The sequence below is a fragment of the Hippopotamus amphibius genome, chromosome 7 (genome assembly GCF_030028045.1).
Source record: "Hippopotamus amphibius kiboko isolate mHipAmp2 chromosome 7, mHipAmp2.hap2, whole genome shotgun sequence".
Classification (NCBI taxonomy): domain Eukaryota; kingdom Metazoa; phylum Chordata; class Mammalia; order Artiodactyla; family Hippopotamidae; genus Hippopotamus; species Hippopotamus amphibius.
Genome location: NC_080192.1, coordinates 86,635,246 through 86,654,851, shown reverse-complemented (window position 1 = coordinate 86,654,851; position 19,606 = coordinate 86,635,246). Strand labels below are relative to the sequence as shown.

The following is a 19,606-nucleotide window of genomic DNA, read 5'->3' as shown; positions in this document are numbered from 1 at the left end:
AGTTAGTATTTAAAAAAAAAACTTTGTAAATGACATAACTTTCCTTCTGAAATCAGAAAATTTACATGAGATGGGACAGCAGGGGAGAATGGGTATGCTATTAACAGGAAGTCTTTATTCACAAAAATCTTGGTTATTGAAAATTTAATTCAGCCTAAATTTTTAACGTTAGGAGAAGGGTTAAATATACTTAATCTGTAGTATAATGGTAAAAAAAAGTGAAGATAGGAAATAAAATGAATATTAATGTAAAGTAGAAAAACTGAATTCCAAATTATACATACTATACACAACTATGTAAACAAATAAGAAATACAGAGGAAAGACATGAAGAAATACATTAAAATGTTAATAATAGTAATCTTTGAGTGGTAGGACTTTGTCTTTTTTACTTCTGTGTGGTTTTTTAACATTGAGAATTTATACTTTTATAATGGAAAACTTATTTTGAAAATCTGCCACATAGAAGAAAATTAGATTTATTTTCTATGACTCTGGGTGCAGAACCTCCAGATCAGCAGTAAGGGTTAACAGTGATCAGGTTTGCGTTTAATATAAGATAAAGTGTTTCTTAGAGCCATCTAAATATGGAATAGATTGCTAAGAAGTCATCTGCGCAATGAAACTTACCCCTACTACTCTATTTAAACTGCATCCTGCTGCAGTTTCCCCAATACTTCTAATCTTCCTCAACATTTTCTGATTTTTTATGTCACTAACAATTTCTTAAAATACTAGATGATTTACTTAATTTCATGTGCTAATTGTTTACTGTATATCTCCCTCTTCTAGAATGCTAGTTCACTGATATATCCCAAGAATCTTGAACACTGCTTGGCACATTAAAGGTACTTAATATTTGTTCAGTTAATTAGTAAATGTTTTCTTATTAATTATTCTGATATTTATCTCCTTAGGCCAGCCTTTACTGTTGCCATATAAGCCTTCTGGCAGTACGAAGATGTACTATGTTCCACAGTTAAGACAAATTCCTTCATCTCTGGATTCCAAATCAGACACCACCATTGAGAGCTCACACTCAGGTATTATGCAGAAATTATTCAAAATTTTATTTTTTGAAATTTTATTTGTGGATTGGCTAGTTAATTCTGGAATGACATATGAAAGCTTGGTGCTGTTTAATCTTTAAGTGAAATGTGGGGCTTTTCATTATTCAGTCTCTGGTTCAGATAGGTGAGTTATTTGGTCAGATGTATTGTGTACACTCAAACATTTAATAAATATTTGAAGAAAATTGTATGAACAATTATTTGTTTGGGTTAGTGGACTGCATCTAGGTCAAAGGTTTCCATGTTTTCCCTGTTCACCTTTCTCTGTGACCTTAGTGTTTGGGTGATTTTTTTTGTCCTCATCACGTGGATGTAAATCAGCAGCAGCATATAAATATTGGAAGTATTTTTTCAAATACTAAGCTATTACATTATTAGGACATAAAAATACATACCATTTCGATCTTACAATTTCATAAACAAAAATATTAAGTATTTCTTTTTGGTTTTATGTTTAAAAGAAAATCTTTTACTTTGTTCATAAATATGCATAATTACTAATGAGATATGTGCAACTATTAGGGCACTGTGCAATTTCTCAAACCTTGAGATGAACTTGGACACAACCTCATTTACTGCTTTTGTTACAGAAATTGTCAGAAATCCAACTCTGCAAAGATACAACAGCATTGAAAGGAATGTAGCAGTATTTAATGTTGAAACTTTAAACTACCTTTAGCTACTAGTTTTTGTAGTGCACACCAGATATTAAATATCACTGTTTCCCTAGAATTTTAAAATATCCCACAGCACCCCTGTGAGATCACCACAAGAGAACAGCAGATTTAGAAAATGAATAAACATCTCATGGAGGAACTTAGTGGATATTTTCTGTGGAAAATTATAAAATAAGGATACTGAGTTGGTATGGTGTGGGGTTTTGATTATTGGTAACGTATTGATTGGTCCACAGAAGGTGACTTGGTTTAGTTTAGATATAAATTGTTCATGATTTGTCAGTAGACATCTTTATCTGTGTAGAAGTTAAAAAGAAAGTAGTTGTCCCTGGTCTTATGCAGATTTTGTGTTAATTTTAAGGGAACCAAACTAGTATCTAATGGTAACTGAGTTAAAGCCCTTGGCATTCCCACTGTGATGCCACTGAAAAACGAGTCACAAAATGCTCATATGTTATGACTGATTATTAAGCCTATATCCAGGAACTGAAAGAAATTTTCACTACCTGCATGGCTATGATTTAAAAAACACATTTAATGGCTACCAGAAGTAAAACAGTGTCACTTGGTTGTAGGTAGGAAAATCTTTGATCTCAGTCTCACTTTCAGCCCCCTAGTTCAGAAGACAGAGTGTATCAGTAGAAATCTGATCAGGTGTTCCAATATTTTTTGAGGCCTCCTGTGAATTTCTGTTCATTTACATCCTAACTCTTCCCTTCGGAGACATTAACTTTGAGAAAAATTGGACAGCAGTGGGAAGAGAGAATGACTCAGGGATGGGACATTGTATCCTGAGAAATATTGTCCCTATAAATAAAGTACTGAATGCATCAATTAGACAGGAAGAGATCTGTTAGCTGTATATACTTGAGGTTGTCATTTTTGATGTTCTCCATCTATTTTGAGAGTGAGGGATTTGACAATAGAAAATAATAGTTTCTTAGACCAGTAGAGCTACTCTAAATGAAAGCTTAGAAATTGTTCTGATAGGTATTGTCTATTAGTGTGTTGTGCTTCTGTAGATATGAGGAAGATCCAACTAGGGTTTGGGGGCAAGGGCAAGTCATAAACCATTGCAGGTATTTGGGCTGAATAATTTCTTCTCAGTTGAGAATGGGTAAACAATTGAACTCATAAAATCCTTTTAAAAACAAAAACAAAAAAAAGGCAAAGGTAACTGTGCAAAGAAAGAGATGTTAGAAATTCACTCATTAGGGCAAGTAACACTCTTAAGTAGTAACAGGATTCCTTTTATATTCACTAAGTTCTATGAAGATAGTTACTGTGTCCTTTTTTTTTTTTAAGCCATTTTATACTTCATACTAATATAAAGTATAGATGTTATTTTTATATTCATTTATAGACATTTAAATACTTTATGTACTAATACTGTCAATATAAGCAAAAAGTCATGGGGAGAGAACTGGCTGGGATTTTTAAAAGAGGGTGAGGAAGTTATAGCAGAAATAAATGGTGGAATAACTGAAAAATATCAGCCTGCATTTCCAGGACTGGAGGGAGCAGAACAGAGTTGGACCTCTTTCAAAACTTCATTCCCAAAGAATTGTCAGTATTTGACCTGTCTGATGGCTCTCTGGAACACTCTGCTCAAAGGGCTTGTCTTTATTTGACCTTACTCAGAGCTATCCAGTGTGTATGAGCCTCTGTGTCTATGTGTTTGTCAAAAAAACACTTACAGGCAAGTATTTTATTTATTTTTTAAAAATATTTATTCACTTTATTTTGTAAATAATAAAATTATTGTATAATAATTTTATAAACTTATGATTTATAGAAATTATAAATTTTATAAATTAAAATTTTATTTTTAAATAACACCATTGCAACACAAACAATAAAATACCTAGGAATAAACCTAACCAAGGAGGTAAAAGACCTGTGCTCAGAAAACTATAAGACACTAATGAAAGAAGTCAAAGACAACACAAACAGATGGAGGGACATACCATGTTCTTGGATTGGAAGAATCAACATTGTGAAAATGAATATACTACCCAAACCTATTTACAGATTCAGTGCAATCCCTATCAAATTACCAATGGCATTTTTCATAGAACTAGAACAAGACATTTTATGATTTGTATGGAAACGCAAAAGACCCCGAATAGCCAAAGCAATCTTGAGATGGAAAGATGGAGTTGATGGAATCAGGCTTCCTGACTTCAGGCTATACTACAAGGCTACAGTGATCAGAACAGTGTGGTAGGGCTTCCTAGGTGGCACAGTGGTTAAGAATCCGCCTGCCAATGCAGGGGAAATGGGTTCGATCCCTGGCCCAGGAAGCTCCCACATGCAGCGGAGCAACTAAGCCTGTGCACCACAACTATTGAGGCTGTGCTCTAGAGCCCGTGAGCCACAACTGCTGAGCCCATGTACTGCAACTATTGAAGCCCACGCGCCTAGGGCCCATGCTCCACAACAAGAGAAGCCACTACAATGAGCAGCCTGCCCACCACAATGTAGAGTAGCCCCTGCTCACAGCAACTAGAGAAAGCCCATGTGCAGCAACCAAGACCCTACGCAGCCAATAAATTAATTAAATAAATAAATAAACTTATTTATTAAAAAAAAAAGACAGTATGGTACTGGCACAAAAACAGAAATATAGATCAATGGAACAGGACAGAGAGCCCAGAGACAAACTGCGGTCAACTAATCTATGACAAAGGAGGCAAGGATATACAATAGAGAAAAGGCAGCCTCTTCAATAAGTGGTGCTGGTGGGGCTTCCTAGGTGGCGCAGTGGTTAAGAATCCGCCTGACAATGCAGAGGTCACGGGTTCGATCCCAGCTCCAGGAAGATCCCACATGCCACGGAGCAACTAAGCCCGTGTGCCCAAAAAAAAAAAAAAAAAAAAAATAAGTGGTGCTGGGAAAGCTGGACAGCTACATGGAAAAGAATGAAATTAGAACACTCCTTAACACCATACACAAAAATAAACTCAAAATGGATTAAAGACCGAAATGTAAGGCCAGACACTATAAAACTCCTAGAGGAAAACAGGAAGAACACTCTTCGACATAAATCACAGCAAGATCTTTTTTGATCCACCCCCTAAAATAATGGAAATAAAAACAAAAATAAATAAGTGGGACCCTAATGAAACTTCAAAGCTTCTGCACAGCAAAGGAAACTATAAGCAAGACGAAAAGACACCCCTCAGAATGGGAGAAAATATTTGCAAATGAGTCAACAAAGGATTAATCTCCAAAATATATAAACAGTTCATCCAGCTCAATATCAAAATAACAAACAACCCAATCAAAAAATGGGCAGAATACCTACATAGGCATTTCTCCAAAGAAGACATAGGGATGGCCAAGAGGCAAATGAAAAGCTGCTCAACATCACTAATTATTAGAGAAATGCAAATCAAAACTACAATGAGGTATCACCTCACACCGGTTAGAATGGGCATCATCAGAAAATCTACAAAAAGTAAATGCTGGAGAGGGTGTGGAGAAAAAGGAACGCTCTTGCATTGCTGGTGGAAATGTAAATTGATACAGCCACTATGGAGAACAGTATGGAGGTTCCTTGCAAAACTAAAAATAGAACTACCATATGACCCAGCAATCCCACTCCTGGGCATATACCCAGAGAACACCATAATTCAAAAAGACACATGCACTCCAGTGTTCATTGCAGCACTATTTACAATAGCCAGGACATGGAAGCAACCTAAATGTCCATCAACAGATGAATGGATAAAGAAGATGTGTACATACATACAATGGAATATTACTCAGCTGTAAAAAGCAATGAAACTGGGACATTTGTAGAGACATGGATGGACCTAGAGACTGTCATACAGAGTGAAGTGAGTCAGAAAGAGAAAAACAAATATCGTATGTTAACACATATATGCGGACTATAGAAAAATGGTACAGATCAACCAGTTTGCAAGGCAGAAATAGAGACACAGATGTGGGGAACAAACATATGGACACCAAGTGGGAAAAGAGGGGAGGGTTGGGGGGGAATGAATTGTGAGATTGGGATGCCAAATTGTATACTCTAAATATATGCAGTTTATTGTATGTTAACTGTATCTCATTAAAAGGTCTTTTAAAAAAATAAATAAAAAATAAAAAACAAACAGTAAAAAAAAAAACACAGGCAAGTGTTTTATTTATTTTTTAAAAATATTTATTTGCTTTATTTATTTTGTAAATAATAAAATTATTTTTTTTAATAATGTTATAAATTTATAATTTATAAAAATTATAAATTTTATAAATTAAAATTATTTTAAATAAATTATATTTATTAATATATAAATATAATTTTATATTTATAAAATATAAATGTATTCATTTATGTTAAATAAATATAAATATTTATAAAATGCCCCAAGCTTACTATTCTTATCAAGGTTCATCATCAGGTCTTAGTTGCAGCATGTGGAATCTTTGTCACAATATGTTGGCTCATTAGTTGCAGCACACATACTGGATCTAGTTTCCCAACCAGGGATCAAACTTGGGCCCCCTGCATTGGGAGCAGGGCATCTTACACACTGGACCACCAGGGAAGTCCCCAGGCAAGTGTTTTAATGTCATAATGCCTGAGGCAGTGGATAACACTTGAGACAAACAATAGACTAACCAAAAGTTTTAAAGGAAAAACTAAGGATGAGATGTCCATAGATATTTTGAAAAGCACTGACAGATTCCTAGGACTCTAGAAGACCACAAGTGTGCACAGGCCTCTGTGCATGCTCTGTAAAGACCTGAGAAGGGCCTATCCTTTACCTTGGGGCCCTTGAGACTCTGGGCAAGAAGAAAGGGAAGGCTAAGGCAGAATCGGTAACTCCCTACCCTCAGTGTTGAAGGCTATGTGCACATAGGCCCTTGGCAAAGACTGGAAGGTTTATTTTTCCTAAATGTTTAAGGGTATTTATCTAGGCATTAGCTGACCAGTAAGCTAGTTGAGTGGAAACTTCAGTAGACTTTACAGAATTAGTTCAGAAAAGTTACTTTAAAAAACAGCATAGGGACTTCCTAGGTGGCGCAGTGGTTAAGAATCAACCTGCCAATGCAGGGGACATGGGTTCGAGCCCTGGTCCAGGAGGATTCCACATGCCTCGGAGCAACTGAGCCTGTGTGCTGCAACTACTGAAGCCCATGCGCCTAGAGCCCATGCTTCGCAACAAGAGAAGCCGCCTCAATGAGGAGCCTGCGCACCACAATGAAGAGTAGTCCCTGCTCTCTGCAACTAGAGAAAGCCCATGTGCAGCAACGAAGACCCAACACAGCCAATAAACAAAATAAATAGTAATAAATGAATTTATAAAAAAAACAGAAACAAAAAAAAACAGCATAAATCAATAACAGGAAACCCTAGGGAGGTAGTAGAATCTGATTTGCAGAATTGTCACATATTATTTAAGATGTCCAGTTTTCAACAAAAAGTTACAAAATATAGAAACTGTCTGTGAGGAATCTCAGACATTGGACTTACTAAATGAAGACTTTAAAATAACTATTGAAAATATGTTCAAAGAACTAAATGAAACCATGTCTAAAGAAGTAAAGGAAAGTATGTGTCTTACCAAATAGAGAATATCAATAGAGAGATAGAAATTACAAAAAGAACCAAATAGAAGTTCTGTAGTTGAAAAGTACAATAACTAAAATAAAAAATTCACTAGAGAAAGCTCAGTATCAGATTTGAACAGGCAGAAGAATGTATCAGTGAACTTAAAGATAGGTCAGTTGAGATTATCCAGTGTGAGAAACAGAATGAAAAAAAAATGAAGAAAAATTAACAGAGTCTCAGAGTCCTATGGTACACCATCAAGGAACCTATTATACACATAAGGGGAGTTCCAGATGAAGAGAGAGAAAAATAGACTGAAAGAGTATTTGAGAAATAATGGCCCCAGACTTTGCAAATTTGATGACTACTGTTAATCTGTACATCCCAAAAGCTCAAGGAAATCTAAGCAAGATAAACTCAAAGAGATCTATGTCTAGCTACATCACAAACCACCAAAAGACAAAGAGAATGTTAAAGCAGCAAGAGAGGAGTTATCATATACAAAGAATCTTCAGTTAGACTAATAGCTGATTTATCATCAGAAACCATAGAGGCAAAGGCATTGCAGTGACATTTGCAGAGAGCTGAGGGAAAAAAACCTGCCTACCAAGTATTCTCTACCCAGCAAAACTACCCTTCAAAAATGAAGGAGAGATTAAGACATTCTGATATGAACAAAAGTTGATAGACTCCATTGTTAGCAAACTGACCCCCATAAAATACTAAAGAGACTTTTTCAAGGTGAAATGGTAAACACCAGACAGTAACTCAAATCTGCATGAAGAAAGAAAGAGTACTAAAGGTAAGTAAATAAGTAAATACAAAAGACAGTATAAATATATTATAATTCCATTTTTCTCCTATATGATTTAAAAGACAAATGCAGTAATTATGAATTTGTTATTGGACACAAAATCCATAGTGATGTAACTTGTGAAAATAACAGAGTAAAAAGAAGAAAATGAAAACGCTGTGAAAGATAATGAGAGATATAAGAAACATAGCTAAGTAAACCAAACCAAAAACTGTGTCTGTAGCTGAGGATGAAAGTAATATTCAAAGACTGAATTGAGGAAAACATCCCTCTCCTGAAAAGGGGAACACTGTATATAAATTGAAAGTTGTCATAAAAATGCAAGCAAAAGTCAGTAGAAAGAGACTGAGATAATACCAGAAAAAGATTTTTGATTCAAAATAAAAGGAAAAAAATCCTGTAAATATACAATTTTGAAAAAGAAAGTTAAGAGAACAATATTTAGTCTGATATCAGGCTTATTTAAAATACTAAATGTAAAAATGAGACCAAATCTGTTTTTATTGGAAAAATTATGTAATTCAAGGATTTATGGACCCAGTGCATATTCATTAAGCAGTATGACAATGAAAAAACATTTTCACAGATACACAGCAGCTAGAAAGTATATTCAACCTCTATACCTTCTTGAAAAATTCACTTGAAGACTCACCCAGCTGAGGAGATGAATCACAATGAAGAATTCATTACAGAGGAATGAAGCAATGCTGAAAGTGACCAGTGGTGAACTTTGAAGTCAGTTTAACACAACACTCATCTAAACAGAAAATTTAGTTCCAAGGTAGGGAAAAGAAAATGCTGAAAGTTAATTTTGGAATGAAAGGCATGAAAAGAAAAAACAATTGTATTTTTTTTTTTAAGAACTTTTATTGAGATACAGTTAACACAATAAGCTGCATATATTTAGTGTCCAATTTGGTATTTTTTTTCTTATTAGTAATGTATATATGGCAATCCCAACCTCCCAGTTCATTCCCCAACCCTCCCCACAAGAAAAAACAATTGTAATTTTTGTCTTTAATTGTATTTTTTGTGTTTTTGACTAAAGAGGTTTCATTTTATTCATGACTTGGCAATCAGATAGGTTAAAGAAGTTTTCATAAAACTCTAATATGATACTAAAAGCACAGGCAACAAAAGAAAAAATAATTGGACTTCATTAAAATTTAAAACTTTTGTGCACCAAAAAAAAGATTATCAACATAGTAAAAATGTTGCTCACAGAATTGGGAAAAACATTTGCAGGTCATATATCTGATAAGCGATTAATATCCATTACATATGAAGAACTCTTACAGCTCAACGACAACAACAAAAAGCAATCTAAGTTTTAAATGAGCACAGGGTCTGAAGAGCCATTTCTCCAGGAAAGGTATACAGAGGGCCAAAAAGAACATGAAGAGATGTTTTACATCATTATTCATGAAGGAAATGCAAATGAAAACTACAAAGAGATACCACTTCATGCCCATTAGGATGGCTATTATGAAATAAAAAAAGAGCAGGGGTTGGCAGGGATATGGAGAAATTGGAACTCTGTGTATTGCTGATGGGAATATAAAACAGTGTAGCCACTGTAGAAAAAGTGTGGTGGTTCCTCAAAAAATTAAACATAGAATTGCCATATGATCTAGCAATTCTACTTTAAATATATACCCAAAGGAATTGAAAGCAGGGATTTGAACAGATTTTGAACACCCAGGTTTGTAGCAGCATTATTAACAATAGCCAAAAGGTGGGAACAATCCAGATGTCTGTCATCTGATGAATGGATCAATACAATGTGATACATACATACAGTAGAATATTATTCAGCCTAAAAAGGAGTGAATTTCTGACACATGCCACACTGTGGGTGAACTTTGAAGGCATTGTGCTAAGTAATATAAGCCAGTTACAAAAGAGCAAATATTATAAGATTCCACTTATGTAAGAAGTCAAATTCCTAGAGACAGAGTAGAACGGTGGTTACCAAGGGTTGGGGGAGGATGAAAAGGGAGTTATTGTTTAATAGGTACACAATTTCCATTTGGGAAAATGAGTTAATTCTGGAGATGGATGGTGTGATGGTTGTACAACAATATAAATATACTTAATGCCTTAACTGTATAAGTAAAAATATTTAAAATGGTTTGTTGGGGATTTTTTTGTTTGTTTTTTTGGGGTTTTTTTTTGTTTTTTTTGTTTTTTTTTGCTGTAGCAATTTTTTTTCCCTCAGATCTTTATTGGAGTATAATTGTTTTACAGTGTTGTGCAGTTTCCACGGTACAACAGAGTGAATCGGCTGTATTTACACATATATCCTCTCCCTCTTGAGCCTCCCTCCTCTCTTCCTTATCCCACCCCTCTAGGTCATCACCAAGCATCAAGTTCATCTCCCTGTGTTATGCAGGTGCTTCCCACTAGCTATCTATAAAATAGTATATTTTATGTATATTTTACCATAATGAAAAAAATACTTTAAAAAACTACCAAAAAAAACCTCTAAAAGAATATTAAAACCTAGGTACTGTCTACCAAATTAATGTTGAGTATATAAACATAGCAAAATATCAGAACAGGAACAGGAAACAAGAAACTTTCAGATAGCATAAATAAATCAGATGAATGGATTACAATGAAATGTCTTTAACTATGATAAGTAATTTTAGCATACATTGGCATTGTCTCATACATGCATTTAGATAAGTTCAATTCCATGTATTTAACAAAAAAGAGAAGAGGAGAATGAATCTTAAAAGTACAAGTGTACTGTACACTCCACACGGTATGAGCACATTAGCATGAAAGTATTTGAAATGGGAGGTGGGAAACCTCTGTTCTCAAAGTTCAGTGCCCTCATTTGACTTTTACAGTTTAAGCATCTTAACTTGCTTCCCTGAGTGTGATTCTAGAGTTTAAGTGTTTTTAGTACAATGCGGTCTCTAAACACAAGTCAGGTACTACGTCAAGTGCTTATTTGCAGGTACAGTGATTTGTTATAAGCCGGGGGACAAAGTGAACTCTGGTGGATTTATTGAGCAGGCAGGATATCAATTTCAACATGGCAACTTCCTAAGGAACCTTCAAGGATGATTTTGACCCTGCATGTTTTTTCACTTTATATGCTGACTTCAAACTCTAAATTCCATTTAAATAAAAATATATCTTTATTTGAGTGGCAAAAAAAGATATGAAACCATGTACATTTTGATCTCACTATATGTTCACTTAGAAGGATCTGTAACCAAGTATGGCTGACTTTTTTGGTTTGTTTGTTTGTTTTCTGCATACTTTTCCAAATTTTCTGCAGTGACCAGGTTATTTTTCTTTTAAGGTGACAGAAACTTTCAGCTCATGTTCATTTGTTTCTTTAAACAAAAAAGTGTAAAATTTTTACTGTGTTCCTGGCAAATACTATGCTAGGTGCTACATTTATAGTGGTGTGCAAAAGAAACATGTTCCCTATGATGATGTTCAAGTGGGGAGACATATTAACAAATAGATACAAATAAGTACAGAATTACAAGTGACATGTTAAGAAAATAGAGTTCTAAGAGAATAAGAGGATCTAGTTTAGTTTTAGGAGCTCATGAAAGCCTTTCTTTGGTTCCATGTATTGGTGATCAATGAGTTCATCCAGGAAGAGAAAAGAACCCAGTTCTGATCCCTTGAGGAACTCCAGCATTGAGAGATTTGGTAGAAGAAAGGACACTAAAGATTTACCTTAGAGGTAGGGAGCAAATAAAAGAAAGTGATGCCCTAGAAGCAAAGAAAAGCTCAATGTACATATGACCCAGAAGGCTTAATAGGATCCTTGCAGTCTGTCCTGAAATAGTCCTCATGACTTACTTATATTTATACTATACTAATGAACTGATACTTACCCAGCTTTTACTGCCATACACATTTTAGGTGCTTAGAAAATGCATGAAGCATGGAGTACCACATAAGAAAGAAAAAACATTTTTGTAGAGGATAATTCTATAGTTACTACAAACTCTTATATGTCCAGAGATGTTCTTTTGCCTCTTATATGTGGCGTGGGTACACTTCTCTAATCAGTTCTTATATCAGTGGATTTAAGAATATTGAAATATATTTTAAAAGAAAATAAAGTAGCTTTCAAATCTTGTATTTATTTATCACATAAAATTTTCCTTACAATGTTTTGTCGTTTGTATTGTCAGATTAACCTTCCTAAAATGTAACTGCTTGCATTTCCCTTTATTAAAAATTCCTCAATGATGTTTCATTTCATGTACAGTGAAATTTACACTCTTTACCCCTCTAAGTTGGGATTCCATGCCCTGCTGAATTTTGTCCCAAACAGTTACTTTTTAATATCTCCCACCATTGTCTTTAATGTAGTCTCTAATACAGTCGGACTACAAAAGTATCTGATTTTCTTGTTTAATGTATTTTCCTGCTTCCTTGTCTTTGCTAATGCCATCACCTCTACCTAAAATACCTTTGTTTCTTCCTCTCCATATTTCAAAAAGCCTACTTATTTTCCAAGGTATGATCTATTTTCTTCTCCTCTGGAAACATTCCTGAGCTGGAAATTGTCTCCCTTCTGAACTGATATTCTACTTTATATGTCTCCTCTTATGTCATTTGCTTCTCCAGTATATTGTTGCAATATTGTACCTTTCTGACTTCAGTTTGACTGATGTCTCCTTCTGTCTACCCTGTAACACTCCCATGGTAGTGCCTTTTTTATAGACATGGTTTAAGAGGTAAATTTTTTCTTTCTTCAATTTCATATCTGTACTTGTGTTAACTGTACTACTTTCCCATTTTTCTGTAGGATCCAATGACGCCATTGCTCCAGACTTCCCAGCTCAGGTGCTAGGCACAAGGAATGATGACCTGGCAGACACTGTTAATATTAAACATAAAGAGGGGATCTACAGCAAAAGAGCGGTAACGAAGGCATCCTTGTCAACGGGGAAAAAACCGTCTCAGAAAGATAATGCAGGTGACTGGATTGGCTTTGTGTTTTCTGTGGCTTTTTTTTTTTTTTTTTCCTTTTCATCCTAAGCAAGAGTATTGTCCAGTCTTTTTTTTTTTTTTTTTCTGCTTTGTTAATGCAAACTTTTCTCCTAGCTTTTTTAATGGGTATTTATAAGAAGGAAAGTAAAAAATCTTTTTAAATGCTTCAGATTTTTGAAAACTATAAACTTTATTTTCACTATGGGAAATATATAGCAACTTTTGAAATGAAATGATATCCAATTAAGTATGTTTTAAAGACTAAAATTCATAGAAAATCTTGATTAACATGCCTCATGAATTTGTCAGATGGTACAAACTAATATCTCCCAGGTTGGATTCTGCAGGAAAGTGTATGGCTCACATGATGTTTTGAATTTTTCTAAATTTTGCTGCCAACATTTAAAAATAAAATTTTGGGCTTCCCTTGAAAAGTCAGAATATGTGGTTGCGCTCAACTTATATTCTTTCATGGCAATTATCAGTTGACCGTGAGGCATGGCTGTCCTCTGCGGAGGGGACATACATTCTTCTGTTTGCTTCAGTCCCCACAAGTCTCAGACTCAGTCTGTTTCATTCATCTACCTTATCTGTCTGGTGACTACAGGTATTTGAGTTTTCATCCTATCCCCAGATATAGGCACCACTGTTTTATAAAAGGTTTTAATCTTTAGGAATCTGCATGATTTTTTTTTCCCTCGGCATCCCTGAAATTGTGCTTCTTTAAGTGACACACAGTAGTATTTATTAAATGAAAATTCCAGAAGCCGCTGAAAATTTTACATGTATACTTGCCTGTATTACTTTGTTGCATTTACAGTTTTTATTCCTCTGCATAGCTATTAGCCATACAGAAGCTACTGATCCTGGGGCCGTATTCAAACATAGGCTGTCTCTGTGTTTTCAGTTTTGGCATAGTGTTAATGACTTCATGTGATGTCGTTAATGCTTTTATGAGGAAACTAAATGAAAGGGTGCTTGCTAAAGTGCACACATTTATTCTTCCAGATAACTTTTTGTTGCACTGAAAAGCATTTCAAAGTCTTTTGAAATGAGATAAAAGAAGCACAACTGCCAGTTAACATTGAGGCTGCCAAGTAAATAAAAAGGCAAATATTTTTGCAAAGTGTAGTTCATAAATGAAAACTTTCACTAGTATATGAGAGTTTTCATTTATGAACTACATTTTGCAAAAATATTTGCCTTTTTATTTTAGTATGTGAGAGTTTTCATTTATGAACTACATTTTGCAAAAATATTTGCCTTTTTATTTTAGTATGTGAGAGTTTTCATTTATGAACTACATTTGGCAAAAATATTTGCCTTTTTATTTTAGTATGTGAGAGTTTTCATTTATGAACTATATTTGGCAAAAATATTTGCCTTTTTATTTTATGCAGTTTGGTACATATAGATAACTCTGTGATCCCACTGTCAGACACTTGAGAAGGAGGTGGATATGGAAAAATTGGCAGGGAGCAAGTGTTAGACTAACATCAGAAGTCTGCACAATAAACTTACCAACTATAACTCACCTCTAGGTTGCATTTGGTAAGGATGATGTGTTTGAAATAAAGTTGGGCCTTGTTACCTGAGGGACCCCTATAACCTCCCACTTGTTGTGGGAGTCTACTGTTAATGTTATTGTTGGTCTGCTTCCGGAGTTTGCATCCTAAGGAAAAGCCCTCCTATTTCACCATGGGAGAAGCCTAGCCTCAAGACCTCTCACTTTAAAGGTTTAAGAAGAATAAGGGGAAAATACCTGCTGGGGAAAACTGAATAGTGACTTTTGCATAATAGCTAAGTGAGCCCATTAAATATATCAGAAATAAAAATCTCAATAGAAGGATTGGAATATAAAAGTGAGAAAATTTGTTAGGAAATAGAACATAAAAAGAAGGGAAAAGAAAAAAATAAGAAAATTCAAGATTGGCCCCAAAGGGTCAGCATCAAAACACAGGTGTTCTGTAGAGGTAATAGAGAAGATAGGATAGAAGGAATCAAGGGACTAGTAGAGGAATAAATCCCCAAACTGAAGGATATGAATTTCCGTATTAATAGGAACCATCATGTACATAAAAGTCCACACAGGGGCACGTGACCTTGAAATTTCAAGACACTGGCAAGGAGAGATTCTAAAAGCTTCCAGAAAGAAAACAGATACCATATAAAGAAATGGAAATTAGACTGACATTAAGCTTTTCAAAAGTAATTTATGAAACTAGAAACCAAATGAGTAGTGCCTTGAAATTCTGAGGGAAAATTATTTCGCTAAAATAAAATGGAGTAGATAGAATACCATATGTAGTTGACTGTATTTAGAGAGATTTTCAATTCTGTTTACATTTATAAGGATGATGTAGGGATTGGTATATAAAAACATAGCAAATGCAAAAATGGGAAATTATTAACTCCTCAGGAAAAGCAAAACTTTGTAAAAGAAAATAAATGTGATTACAGTATACTAGTTGGTTTAACTAAATAATAGAAACATAACACAATCACATATAAACACTGAACATTAATATAGGGCTAAAACTTTTCAGAGGATAGAATGAGGGAATATGGGTGTGACAGGAAAGTTCTGTAAACGGTAAATCTATATTGATCATAGAAGGAAATCAAAAAATAATTTTGGGAACTAAAAATTATACAGCAATATAAAGTATGTTGTTTGGAAACAAGGATAGTGATACTAGACAAAATAGCTAAACGAATTGGTGGTATTTGAAGACTGATGATTTCTAAGTTTAATGAAACTATTTGACTTTCAAAATCATTTGTATATGTTATTTTGATTAGATTACAGTTTATTTTGCCTTACCTCCCAAAACATAAAAGAGATGGGAAAAGATATATTTGGCAATATTAATATTGACAAAATAAAATTACAGGCCAAAAATTATTAATATATATATGAGTTTACATATATATTTTTTGTTTACAAATATGTTTACATATTATATTTGTTTCATGATAATAAAAGGCTCAAATATACCAACAAGATAAAATTTGAGCTTATTTTCATGTACTCAAACTTGTATGCAGGAAAAATAACAGGAAAATATAGGTAAACCCAACAGTACGTATCAATCAGAAACTGAGAGACCAGGAAAGAAAATTAAAGTTAGAGATTGATTTAAAAATGGAATTTAAAAATTTGACTTATTGTAGAGAACTTTGCATTTTTTAAAGAACACATAGAAAACACTTAGAAGAATTGATGAAGCTGTTGGTTTAAAGAATTGATGTTCAAACACAACAGCTTCTTTGACTACAGTATAGCTAAGTTAGAACTCAAGAAAAAAAGCATGGAATGACAAAATGAAACAAAAATCTGTGTTATGGGTTGGGTAGTATTCCCCCCCAAAATTTGTGTCCACTGGAACCTTAAGAATGTGCTGTTGTTTGAAAATAGGGTCTTTGCAGATGTAATTAAAGATCTCTAGGTTATATCATCCTGGATTTAGGGTGGGCCTTAAATCCAATGATTAGTATACTTATAAAAAGAGGAGAGGATGCCACGTGAAGACAGAAGCAGAGATTGGAATTATGCTGCCCAAAGCCAGGGGAACAATAGGGGTCATTAGAAGCTGGAAGAGGGACTTCCCTGGTGGCACAGTGGTTAAGAATCTGCCTGCCAATGCAGGGGACTCAGGATTGATCCCTGGTCCGGGAAGATCCCACATGCCACAGAACAACTAAGCCCATGTGCCACAACTACTGAGCCTACGCTCTAGAGCCCACGAGCCACAACTACTGAAGCCCGCGTACCTAGAGCCCTAGCTCTGCAACAAGAGAAGCCACCGCAATGAGAAGCTTGTGCACCTCAACAGAGTAGCCTCCACTCGCCACAGCTAGAGAAAGCCCGCGCACAACAGCAAAGATCCAATGCAGCCAAAAATAAATAAATAAAAAGTAAAAAAAAAAAAAGTTAGTCATACTGTAAGTTACAATATATTTAAAACTAAATAATAATAAAATTCTGATCTCAAAATGTATAGAAGTTCGCCAAAGTGATATTTAGGGGTAAAGTTACACCCTTAAATACAAATAATAAAAAATTGAAAAAGAATCTAGAGGATTTATGCTACCAAGTATCAAAACTTATTATAAAGCTGTAATTAAGACGGTGTGATGTTGGCACAAGAATAAACAGGCTAACAATAGAAGAGAATACTCTAGAAACAGATTCACATAGGTATGGACACCTGATTTGCGATAAAAGTACCACTGCAATATGGTGGGGGGAAAAGATGATGTTTTCAGTAAAATGATGTTAGATAAATTGGATGTTAGGGGAAAAAAAAGGACACTGACCCCCCGCCTGCCCCCCTTCACACTATACACTGAAATCAATTCCATAGACTTCGTAGATTTAAATATGAAAGCATAGGTAGATGAATAGAAAATACAGAGGAGTGTGTCTTCATAATCTTGGAATGGGAAAAGATTTATTAAATTGGATCCCTACCCCAAAAAATAGTAGCCATAAAAGAAAATATTGAGAAATATGTCACATTAAATTAAGGTATTCTATTAATTAATTAATTAAGCAAATAAGAGAGTAAAAGGCAAGCCACAGATTGGGGAAGATATTTGCAGTACATATCTCACAATGGACTTCTATCCAGAATATAAAAAGAACTCATACAAATCAATATGAAAAAGGTAGTCCAGTTTTTTAAAAGGGCAAAAGACTTGAATAGGTACTTTATAAAAGAGAATATTCAATAGCCAATGAACATATGCAAAATATTCAACTTAATTCATCACCAGGGGATTGCAAATTAAGACCACAATAAGATATCTCTGCATACCCATTAGAGTGCCTGAAATGAAAAAGTTAATACTGTGTTGGTAAGAATATAGAACAAGCAGTACTTATTCACTGCTGGTGAGAATGTAAATTGGTAGCGTGACCTTGGAAAACAGTTTGCCATTATCTACCAAGTTACACAAAAGCATAACCGAGCAACTCTGTTCCTAACTATATACTCTACAGAAAGGGATGCGCATGAGCACCAAGAGACACACATAAATATTCTTTACAACAGTTTTTGTAATAGCTCCAAACTGGAAATTACCCAAATGCCAGTATTTTTATATTTATTATGCCATTATTTTTCCAGTAGTATGAATGAATTGTAGCATATTAACATTATTGAATAGTAACCAGAAAATGAGACTGAGTAAAGGACAAAACATAAAGGCTATGTGCTGTGTTATTCTATTTATATAAAGTTCAGAAATATAAGTAATTTGTTGCATTTAAAATGGGATTTTATGCTCAGCCTGGGCGGGGGTGGGGGGGTGGAGGGGTGGGATTGGAAGAAAGAATTCATAGGCTTCTAGACAGATTTTTTTTTTCAATCTGCCTACATGTTCACTTTTTAACAATTCACTGAGTTCTCTGTGCATTTTTTGTTACATGTCTTCTGATACATAATGCAAAAGATTTTTTCAAGATACCTTTTTAAAAAACAAAAAATAAGTACTTAAATCTAATAAAGGACATGCAAAACTAATGTAGAGAAAATGATAAAGCTTCATTGAAATATATTAAAGAAGACAAATAAATTCAGTGCATTGCTACTCAAAATTCCAGTAGAATTTTTCATGGAATTTGACAGATGACTCCAAAATTTTTTGGAATATCAAGTATATTTAAAGAATAAAGTAAGGGAACTTGCCATACCAGACTTATAATGTATATATTATATGTATTTAACACCTCACTTGCAAAGGAATAAACAAAGAAAAGTGAAACGATGTGTTGACCCAGAAACACACCCATGAATGTGGAAACAATATATGACACAGATGACATGATAATCCTGGAGAAAGGGTGAACTATTCAGTAGTGTTTGGGCCATGGTTACATATGTAAGAAAAAATAAAATCAGATCCCTATTGCACACTAAACAAAATGTAGTCCAAATGATATTAAATATAAAAAGGAAAACTTTAAGCTTTTAGAATTTAGATGACTGTCCTTTGACCATGGAATAATGATTTCTTAAGACACAAAAAGCAAGACCACGAAGGAAAAAGAAAATCAGTGTGGTATTATTAAAATGAAAAATTCTGTGCACCATCATAAATAATCCAAAGACAAGACACAGACTGAGAGAATATATTTGCAACTCATACAACCTACAAAGAAATTTTATAGTAATTGTAATGCTTTTTAATGTTAAAAAAATTAGAAATAACCTAAAGTTTATCAACAGGTGAATTGATACATTAATTCCATAGAGTTCTACATAACATTGACTTAATTAAAGTCACTATAAGTAAATCCCCCAATTGTAATAATGAGTGTAAAAGGCAGGTTACTTAAAGGTACACAGAGTATTATACCCTTTATATAAAATTTAAAGACATGCAAAACAATCCATTGTTGATTAATACATGCAATACTGTATAGTAAAAAATTCAAAAACATCCTTCAGATTGACAAACTCTAAATTGAGATTAAGGTTGTTACTGAAAAGGGAGAATGGTA

The 19,606-nt window shown here is 34.2% G+C and overlaps 1 protein-coding gene across 6 annotated transcripts in view; it reads left to right on the top strand.

The window, feature by feature from the left end:
* Positions 1-19,606, top strand: part of ALMS1 (ALMS1 centrosome and basal body associated protein) — a 186,152-nt gene that overhangs the window by 112,258 nt on the left and 54,288 nt on the right. For all 6 annotated transcript variants that reach the window (XM_057740852.1, XM_057740857.1, XM_057740853.1 and 3 more), the window contains exons 12-13: positions 918-1,043; positions 12,914-13,084. In XM_057740852.1, coding sequence (XP_057596835.1) covers positions 918-1,043; positions 12,914-13,084 — 297 coding nt within the window. The remainder of the gene's footprint in view (positions 1-917; positions 1,044-12,913; positions 13,085-19,606) is intronic.